At 27.7% G+C, this 11,172-nt stretch overlaps 1 protein-coding gene across 1 annotated transcript; it reads right to left on the bottom strand.

The window, feature by feature from the left end:
- Nucleotides 1–2,279: 2,279 nt before the first annotated feature.
- Nucleotides 2,280–10,577, bottom strand: LOC117178556 (hemolymph lipopolysaccharide-binding protein-like). Its single transcript, XM_033369983.1, has 2 exons — nt 10,191–10,577; nt 2,280–2,705 (listed from the first exon to the last, which is right to left on the bottom strand). Exons 1-2 carry the CDS (start codon nt 10,575–10,577, stop codon nt 2,409–2,411), a joined length of 684 nt encoding a protein of 227 aa, XP_033225874.1. The 3' UTR covers nt 2,280–2,408.
- Between the last annotated feature and the right edge of the window lie 595 nt (nt 10,578–11,172).

The following is an 11,172-nucleotide window of genomic DNA, read 5'->3' on the forward strand; positions in this document are numbered from 1 at the left end:
TAATTATTTATTTGCAATTCCAAATTGTTCCATTGCTTCGAAAATCAAATAAATATTAATTAAATTCCAATAAAGCTTTTATTAACATATTACACTTTCAAAACTTACATACAAAATATACTAATTCTCAGAAATTTTTTCGAATTCACACAAAAATAAATACATTTTTTTTATTCTGAAAAAAATTATATTTAGAGGGTTCCATGAAGTTTAACACGCATTTAATAAGAAAAAAAGACGTTTTTGTCAATCTTATTCAGAATCCTCAATATTGTTTCAATCGAGTTGAAACCCAACTTTTCTCTTCACAATTAGCCATAGAATACGAATAAAATATCACTTTTTAAATATCAACACCATGAGCCTGTTTTATTAGGGTCCCAAAAAAACCCCCCATAAGTGAAAAAATGGGTTTTTCGAGTTTTTGGTTTTTTTTTGCGGTTTTGTGAAATTAAAATTGTTTCCGGCACATAAAATACCATTTCATAATAATAATTAGATGTTCGAATACATTTTTTAAACAATTATTATTGTTTTTAGCAATTTTATCATAGAATGGAGTTATAAAAACGCAGTTTTTTAAAAAAAAGTTCCATTTCTTGTACAATTTTTAATTAGAAGGAATTTATAGTTTATCAATGTTAACAAGAGTGATTGTTTAAACAATTTATTATTATTTTAGTAATATTCTCTTAGAAAAATGCTATGAAGTTGCAGTTTGAAAAGAAAACACTTTTAGTCCAATTTTCAATTAAGATAAGTTAAGTAATTAATTAGAGTCAAGAAAATTAATTGTTTACACAATTTATTATTATTCTCAATAATATTATATTTGAATAATGCTAGAAAAATGCCGTTTTTCTGATATTTCTGGCTTTTTATCCAATTTTCAATAGGAGTGAAGTAATAATGAATTCATGTCAACAAAATAATTGTTAAGCCATTTATTACCATTGTTAATAATATTCTCTTTGCTTAATTGGTAGAATGTTGCGGTTTTTTCTGAAATTTTTAACTGTTCGTCTACTGTTCATTAAGCTTAACTTGATAATTAATTTAATTTAGCAAAAATAATTGTTTAAAAAAATTATTATTATTTATTAATATCTTTATCGATAGCAATGTCTGATAATTGTGGTTTTTCGGCAATTTTTAACTTCGTTCAATTAATTAGAGTTCACAAAAAAGTTTTTTAAACAATTTAATATTATTTATGACTATCTTTTCTGAGATAAGTGCTGGAAAGTTGTCGTTTTTAAAATAAAATCTTAAACCTTGCTTTGCCGACTTAGTTATTAACAATTAATAAATAAACATTAGAGAAAACTACATTTTAAATAATCTCTTACTTTTTTGTGGAAAAGAGCGAAAGTAATTAACTTAAAACGACAATACAATTTTAAAAATCATTTTTGTTGTAGTTAACTTATTATTTCCTCAATAAATAAAAGGGCGATGCAAACTTAAAAAATTCAGAAAAAATCCCCAATTTCCAGCACTTATCTAAAAAGACAATATTAAATTGTTTAAATAACTTTTTTGTTAACTTTCATTTATTATTACCTTACTAAGTGAAAAAGGGAAAGAAAGGCAGAAATTGCCAAAAAAACAGAAACCGCCAGGTATTTATATAGATGAAGATAGTCATAAGCAATAATAATTTGTTTAAACAATTATTTTTTCTAAATCTAATTAATTATTAAGTCATTTATAATGAAAAATAAACAAACAGTTGAAAATTTCCGAAAAAAACAACAGCATTCTGCCAATTAGGAGAAGAAAAGCCAGTAAATTCAGAAAACGCGGCATCTTTCTAGCATTATTAAAATATAATATCATTGATAATGATGATAATAAATTGTTAAAAAAATTAATTTTCTGCACTCTAATTAATTACTCAACTTATCTTAATTGTAAATTTGACTAAAAGTGCAGTTTTTTAAACTGCAATTTTTAACATTTTTTTAAAGAATATTATTAAAAATAGTAATAAATCGTTTAAACATAACTCTTGTTAACATTGTCCCTCTAATTGAAGTTTGGACAAGAAGTTGAAAATGTTTGAAAAAGCCGCGTCTTTCTAACCCTATTCTATGAGAAAATTGATGAAAACAATCATTAATTCTTTAAACAATTTATGCGAACATCTAATTATCAGTATGAAATGGTCTCTTAGGTTCCAGAAATAATTTCCATCTGAAAAACCCCCAAAAAAGCCATGATTAGGGCCAAAAACTCGCAAAAGCCATTTTTTCACTTATGGGGTTTTTTCGGGACCCTATAAAATCCTATAAAATCATATAAAACTCTATTGAACCCTATAAAACGCCTCTAAATACTATTTTTTTGAACAACAAAAAATGCATTTATTTCTTTGTGGACCACCCTAATGAGGAGTCTATTGGCATTCAGTGAAGGAACTGTACGTTGGAAATTTCGCAGAAGAAGGCGAAAGGCACCTCACAAGAAACGTCGTCGAGACCGCCCTCTTTGAGGAAGACACCACAATTTTGTTTGCCACCTCCGTTGTCGGGTTGTCCGCCCCATTTGTCGCTCCACCGCGTGTAGCCGGTCTTGAAAAGAGAATCTCCCTGGATGGTCACCCACTCGCCCTCTTTGTATAAATCGTGAATGCCTAGGAAGGCCACGTCTTCGTAGGATGCTCCCTTTACTGGCCCAGACCGGTTGAACATTTCCATTAGTACCTGTCCGACAAATAGAAACAAAATTGGGATCAGGCCAGGCATAAAGAACAATTGTGGAGTTCTGGACAAGAAGGCGACATGCGCTCGAGAATGAGTAAAAGTATTGTCCAGGCTGTGACGTGAGGTATCAAAAGTGAAATTCGAAATTTGAAAAAACCAAAACTATAGTTAGATAGCTCTTGAAAAATGAACCTGAGTCTCCATTTACAGTTTTTCTCTCGGGCTGCAAATTTTCCAATAAATAAATAAAAACGTGACTTTTTTTAAATTGAAAAAACCATGTTTTTTCACATTCAACTCGCTGTAAGTAATTCGTTTATCAACTAATTAACAAATTTCTTTTTGAGTTTTATTCGTTACACTCTAGCGGAGTCTACAGTGTCCAAAAAGAGTGAAAATTTCATTTCTAATGTTTTCTTTTTTAATCCGAATGAAAAACCACGTTTCTAGGCTTTCACATTAAAAAAGTGAGCGAGGAAGTTTGAGTTACGACAAACTTCAAGCGAACGAATTTTCTGCCAATGTATTGGCCAACTTTTTGGAAAATCTGAATTCGATTTGATTTTTAGTTCCATAATTACAGCGAGTTTATTACGAGCTCGCGACGCGACACCACAGGATTTTTCAGGGGACGCCGCCTGAAGCCTGAAACATCCTCCTTGCCCATCCTTTGTTTTGTCCACTCGCTCGCAATAGTCAGCATTCCGGTGGCGTCCCCTGAAAAATCCTGTGGTGTCAGTTTTTATTTATTTACTGGAAAATTTGCAGCATGAGAGAAAAACTGTAAATAGAGACTCAGGTTCATTTTTCAAGAGCTATCTAACTATATTTTTGGTTTTTTTCAAATTCGAATTTCACTTTTTATACCCGACGTCACAGCCTGGACAATACTTTAACTCGTTCTCGAGCGCCTGCCGCCTTCTTGTCCAGAACTCCTCAATTCTAGCCTTCACTTCTCATTTAGAGGGTTCGGATCCTACAACTTTTCTCGACTTTTTCCAGGAAAATTTAACTAACCGACTTTTTCTGAGTATCCTCAGAAATTCACTATAGCTTGTTACATTTTTATTGAAACTTAAACTTTTGAAATTGAAGTTCAAAACTAGAAACAAATATACCATTTTGAGTGGGAAAAATAAAAATTGAATAATTTAGCTGCTGGATCGAATAAGGGCACATAAACAAATTAAGAAATTAATTTTTTATTTTCATTCTTTTTTACGAATAGAACAAAAACTGCGCTTCCTATAAAAAATAATTATTAAAAATCTGTAGCTTTTTTTTGGGTAAAAAAGTTTTTTCTCATTATTTTTTTCTTAGCTTGTGTCGTAAGTCCCAAGATTTAATTTTTTCTTATTTTAAATGTTATTTTTTTATGACTAAAAACAAAAACTACGCATCCTCTCGAAAAAATGGAATTTTTTTATTTTTCTGCGATCAAATTTTGAATTTTTAACTTTTTGACCAAATTGGAAAAGTTTTTATGCTAATCTTGTAGGGCTTTCAGAAATCAACGCTTGTTTTCTCTTGACTTTTTTTATTTCATGCGTTTTTTGACTTAAAATGTACATTTTATTTTTTTTTATTTTGACAATGCTTTAACTCTGATACTTTTCTTTTCATAGAAAAAGTCATGAGGATAAATTTTATGAGTTTCTGTGTACTATGAATAACTGTACATAAAATTTTTAATTCTTTAAATGTGGCTTTTAATTTTAATTTCAAATAAGCTTGTTAATAGGTACGATGTGAGTATTATTTATGTTAAAAAAGATTTTTTTAACGAAATAGTTGAATTTTTAACTGAAAAAGGTAAGTGAGCAAACAACAATAGAATAAAGACATTTAAAAAACTTTTTCTAATTAATTTAGAAAAAAGGAATTTTCAATAAAATAGTTAAATATTTAACAAATTATAAATTTATAACTAAAATAGTGCATTTCCAGCAACAATAAAAATTGTTAAGACAAAGTATTTCAACTTTCAACAAATTAATTGTATCTTTTTAAAATATATTTTTCAACCAAGGAGAATACACTTTCTACCAAAAAAGACAAATTTTTAACAAAATACCTGCATTTTTACCTGAAAAAGACAAATTTACAATCAAAAACGAAATAGTTGAATTTTCAATTCAAAAAATTAATCTTTAACCAAAATTCGAACAATTTTTCAACAAAATAGTTTAATATGTAACGAAGGAGATGAATTTTTACCTAAAATAATGCATCTTCAACCAAAAATAATGATTTAACAAACTAATTTAATTTTCAGCCAATTAGTTAAATTGTAAAAAAGATTTTTTAACCAAGAAGAATAACTTATTGCCAAAAAAGACCATTTTTTAACAAAATACATAAATTTGCAATCAAAATACATCTTTTAAAAATTAAAGAATTAAGTTTAAAAAAATCTAAAAAGAAAATTAACCCAAGAAATGAATTTTTAATTCGAAAAATGTATCTCCAAACAAAAAATTAATTTTTAACAAACTCGATCCACTTTTATCCAAGCAGTTGAATTTCAAAAAATAAGAATATTCAAATATTAAAAATAATTATTTACGAATAAATATAAATTGTAACAAACTACATGAATTTTTAATCAAACGGTTGGTTTTTCAACTAGAAAAGACAAATTTACAATAAAAAACAAAATATATTGATAAGAATGAATTTTTAACAACGAACGCGAATTATCAACCGAATAATTAGATTTTTAACCAAATACTCTTTAATATTTTATTTGTAAAAAATGTTTCAAATGAGTTTTTAGAGCTAAACTTTTTTAATTGCTGTTTTATATATATTCTTTAATATTCTTCTTTTTAGTTAGAAAATGAATCTTCTTGTAAAAAAATGTAACCTTTCTTTTTAATAAATCTATTTTTCAAGAAATTCTACAATTTTTTAAATTCATTTCTTTGGTTGAAAAATCAACTGTCTTGTTAAAAAATCAAATAATTTTGATAACAAATTCATTTGATTGGTTAAAAATTAATTTTTTTCAACTGAAAATTTAGCAGTTTTTGGTTTTATTTTATCTTTCTTAGTTTTTAATTTATCTTTTGGTTTTGTAGATGCATTATTTAATTTAAAAATTCTTTTCCTTGGTTGAATATTCAACTATTTTGTTGAAAATTCGTTTTTTCCAAAAGTTAAAAACAAAAATTAGAGTGCATATTCTATTGTTGATTGCACATTATTTATTTTTTATTCAGAGATTCAACAATTTAATTTAAATTTTGTATTTTTGTTGAAAAATTTACCTACTCAATCTAAAATTCATGTATTTGGTTGAAAAATAAACTCTTTTGGTAGAAAATTAATTTTTTCAATAGGACATTCATATTCTTTGGTAAAAATTCAATTATTTGATGAAAAATTAATCTAATTTGTGGAAAATTTAACAATTTAAAAAAAGTAATTTCTTTGTTGAGAAAGTCGAACATTTTACTAAAAATGCGTTTTTTTTGGAGTGGACAATTCATTTCATTGGTTGAAAACTTGTTTTTTTTTATAAAAAATTAATTGTTATAGCTAAAAGTTTTGCAATTTTATTTTTAGAAAAATATTTACCTTTTTTACTTGATGATGTAAATATTAAGTAGAAAATTCATCTATTTTTTTTTTAATTAATTTTTAATAATATATTTAATTTTGAATTGTAAATTTGTCTTTTTTAGTTTAAAATTCAACTGTTTGATTAAACATTGATGTAGCTTGTTAAAAATTTGCATTTATTGGCTAACAATTATTTTTATTAGTTTAATATTTTTATTTTTGGAAAATTAAACTATTTTGTTGAAAGTTGATCTACTTTGTTATACGTTAATTCCTACCTTTGATTAAAAATTTAAATACATGGTGAAAAGTTATGTACTGCGTCGAAAATTCAACAATTTTGGTACAAAGTCACTTCTGTCGTTGAAAAAATCAAGTACATTGTTAAAAATTCGACTTTTTAGATTGAAAATTAAAATATTTTGCTAAAAAAATTGATTCGATTGCTTATCTTTCTTTTAGGTTAGAAGTAATTCTTCTTGGTTGAAAAATATATTGGAAAAAAATTCAATCACCTACCTAGTTGAAAATTGAAATACTTTGTTAAAAATTCATTCGTTATAGATGCATTATTTTAGTTGAAAATTTATCTCCTTAGTTTAATATTTGAGTAGTTTGTTAAAAATACCTTTTTTGGGGAAAAACTTAATTTAAAAATGTTCACATGTGTTGACACACAAAAGAAATATTTCTTTTGAATTAAAGAAACCTTCTGTTTAAAACATATTTTCTTTTTTAAATCAAAAGTAACTTCAAAATCTAGAATATTATTTTAAATCAGAGAAAAATGTTCATTAGAATAAACAATTACTTTTTAAAACAAATGTAATTTCTTTCAATTAAAAAAAATGCATTTGAATTAAAATAAACTTTCAAGATCAAACAATTAAAAAAATTCTTGACTAAAGAAATTTAAATGAGATTATAATAAAATTTAAAATCCTATTTAACGTCTAATAATTAAATTAATGTTCTTGCTAGACAATTCGCCATTTGATTTAAAAATGAAATAATTTGCTTGAAAATTCATGTATATAGTTTCCCCTATTAGATCCTATCCAGATGCCCAGTGGTTTTTCTTTAATCGTAAAAAACAAGATTAAAAATAAAAAAATATATAAAAACAAAGCATTAATCATTATTATGTTTCAATTTTTATGCATATTTTGAATTGTAATGATATAAATTTATTGAAATTATACATGTTTCAACGCAGCTTAGAATATAATTTAATGCAAAATAAAAGAAAGAGCCTTAACAAAAGAGACTTCACAATCACAAAATTACAGTTATAAATTAGTTGACTCACAGCCCATAAAAATTGACCGCTTCGAACAAAAACATTTTTTTAAAAGCTGATAAGATTTCTAAGAGAATTTTCAAACCTGATTTTCAAATAAGTTTTTGAATTTGACGAAATATGACGAAAAAAATGGCCATTTTTTCTATTTGATGTTCCCGGTGCTCGTCAATAACAGGAAAATGGTTGAAATCGCCTAAGTTGCATAGAGTAACATTAGTTAAAGATGTCCCAATATTATACAATAAATAAAAAAAATGTTGTGAACAAATTATTTGTTGAAAAAATGTTTTCTACGATTTTCCATAATTATAGAATTTTTCAAGTTATATTGCAAGAACTTTTAATGGAAATAATGTCACATTTAAAAAAACTTTCTCTTAAGGTTAAAATTGTTTATAATATAAACAAATTTAATGAACAAATGCAGTGATTAGGTATTTTTCGGCAGAAAAATTCGTCTTTTAAGATGTCAATTTTTCTAATTAGGAACTTTATGACAATTTTAACAAAATTCATAATTTGTTGAGTAATCTTATGATTTTTTTTAAACAAATGAATTATTCGGGCATTTGTCTGCAGAAGAATTTGGTTTTTTATATGCCAGTCTTTTTAGTGGTGAACTTAATGATTACTTTAGCAAAATTTATAATTAGTTGATAAATTTTATATTTTTTCAGAAACAAATTTGATAAAAAAATGAATTATTTGGGCATCTGTTAATGGAAATATGATTTTTTTTCGAAGTCAGTCTTCTTACATGGGAACTTAATCAAATTTCATGGCCAGTCATACTTAGTTGATAAATTCTATGATGTTTTAAACAAATTTAATGAATATAGGCATTATTTGGGTATTTGTCAACGAAAAAGTTCTTTTTTCAATCTCAGTGCTTTCAGTGGAAGTTTCTCATTACTTTCATTCATCGAGTAGAATGACCTTTTTCTTCCACATTTGTCTATAATATCCTATTTTTGGATCAGTGCCCGAATAATGCATTTTTTTATTAAATTTGCTTTTAAAAAGATATAAAATTTATCAACCAATGATTAATTTTACTAGAATCATCATGAAAGTCCCAATTAAAAAGACTGACACAAAAAAACTAATTTTTCCGTCCACAGATGCTTGAATAATGCATTTTTTTGTTAAATTGGTTTTAAAAAATCATAAAATTTAGTAACTCATTATGAATTTTGCTTAATTTATTAAGAAGATCCCAATTAAACGTTTAACATCGATAAAAAAAAATTTAGCCGACAGATGCCCCAATAATGCATTTATTTATTAAATTTGTTTTGAAAAGTCATAAAATTGATTTAAAAAATTATGGATTTTGCTGAAGTTATCATAAAGTTTCTAATCGAAAAAGTTTAAATAGAAAAAAAAAAAAAAATTTCTGTCGACAAATGCCTGATTAGCCCTTAAATGGCATACTGGGTGTATATCACCCAGCGAGTTATTTGCGCTTCAACAAAACGTACGAAATTCAAGAAAATGGAACAATAACAGTAACAACAATAAAACTAATTTTATTTTTGAAGCACCGAATCTCAGAAGAACCTTTTTCTCCTTAAACTAGATAGAATAAACATCATTAATTGATTTTCTTGTAAAAAACTATCCAATACCGTCAGCACAATACAGGTTTGAATACCCTTGGGTACCTAAAACCCAGTATGCTCTCTATGTAATTTTACGGAAGTTTGCCCTTTAAGGGTTAATACATGTTCTCATTAAATTTGTTTAAAGAAATCATAAAATTTATCAACTTATTATGAATGTTGTTAAAATTGTCATGAAGTTCCCAACTTAAAAGACTGGCATTGAAAAGACCGAATTTTTCTGCCGACAAATGCCCTAGCAATGCATTTGTTTATTGAATTTGTTTAAAAATATCATGAGAATAATCAACAAATTATGAATTTTTCTAAAATTATCATGACGTTCCTAATTTTAAAAAATTTACATAGAAAAAAACGAATTTTTCTGTAAAACGTATAATTATGGAGAATCGTAGAAAACATTTTTGAAACAAATAATATAATTATAAATTTTTTTCTTTATTCTGTAATATCTAAATATATTTAGCTAATGTCACTCTATGCAACTCAGGCGATTTCAACAATTTTCCTGTTATTAACGAGCTCGGGGAACGTCAAATAGAAAAAACCGCCATTTTTTTCGTCATATTTGTTTATTTATAAGAAAATAGAAAACATAATTCAAATATCGAGCTCGACCACTCCATTAGAAATCTCAGCTTTTTTCAATTTTGTTTTGTTTAAATGGGTCAATATTTCTGGGCTGTACGTTATTTTTAACCAAAAAAGTCCATTTTTTCCGACTGTGTCTAGGTGCGCTCAAACTCGAGAGCTAAGCTCTTTTAACAAAAGAGAATTCACAATCACAAAAATACAGTGGTGGATTTTTTGAGTCTCAATTTTAAAAGGTTTGCGCAAGAATGTGTGAAAAATAAAGACCGAGCACGTAGCGTGAGGTGAACACATAATCGAGCGCGAAGCGTGAGAACCAATGTTCGCGCGCCCTACTTGCGCGCTCATACTCGCGAGCTACAAGTAATAAAATTATGATTAAAGAAAAAAAAAGAGAAAACTCACATGAGCTTCAGTGAATGAATTGATGATAGCTAGTTGTGCACCCTCGTCGTTACACATCTTCCTGGCTTCATTCCAGATGACAGCTCTGGTGTGAAGTTTATGAGCTCCAACTCCAGGAGTATAGTGATAGTCATCTCTGACAGCCGCACTTCTGAATCCGACATTGCAAACACAAGGCATTCCATGAACCAGAGTGGTATGCATATGTTCCATGTTGAATGATGAGGGCAATCCCATAGGTACAGATCCCGTCACGCTTGATTGAACCTGACTTGTCCCATTTTTGGAACAAGGACATAAATCAGAACTTGTTGTCGATTCTATGATAGGTCCAGCTTCCGCAATCCAAACTTGTACAACGACAAAAACAAGTAGTCCCAAATTCATTGTTGCTTCCTGATCTTCCTACTCACTAATTTATCGTTCTTCTATTGGTATCCTGATTTTTAAATTTTTCTTATTTAAATTAAAGTTACTGAAGGAAGTAGTTTTAGAGGTATTTTGGAATAGGTCTTCACTTTACCGGGGTCTGAGAATTACTGAATCTCTGAAAGCGTACTGAAAGGCCCATCTGCTTTTTGCAATGAATGGATCCCTGGTTCTCGAGGCATCATTTGTCCCCTGGGAACAGTCAGGAGTCAGACCTTGCTTTGGGATAAAGAATTTGGTGGCCACATGGGATCTCAAGGTCTTTTCTGTTCATCCGTCGGTGATGAGGCTCTTTTAGAATTTAGACTTCAGGGTTGACAAAATTCTTCAATAGTGGATTAAAAACTTCACTAGCATTGGTGTAGGAGGCTTAGCGTACTTCAATTTTGGTCCGATTTTAATTTTTTTTAAATTAAAGTTCATTCAATTCCAAAGAGATTGACGCTCTCAACTCTGGCCTTCTCCTATTTGTTTATTAATAGAGGTGTGCAGTCGTCTATTCGAATTTTTAGTATAAATTTGGACACGCTTGAAACATTGGATTTTGCGAAAT

This window comes from Belonocnema kinseyi, chromosome 8, assembly GCF_010883055.1.
Source record: "Belonocnema kinseyi isolate 2016_QV_RU_SX_M_011 chromosome 8, B_treatae_v1, whole genome shotgun sequence".
Lineage (NCBI taxonomy): Eukaryota > Metazoa > Arthropoda > Insecta > Hymenoptera > Cynipidae > Belonocnema > Belonocnema kinseyi.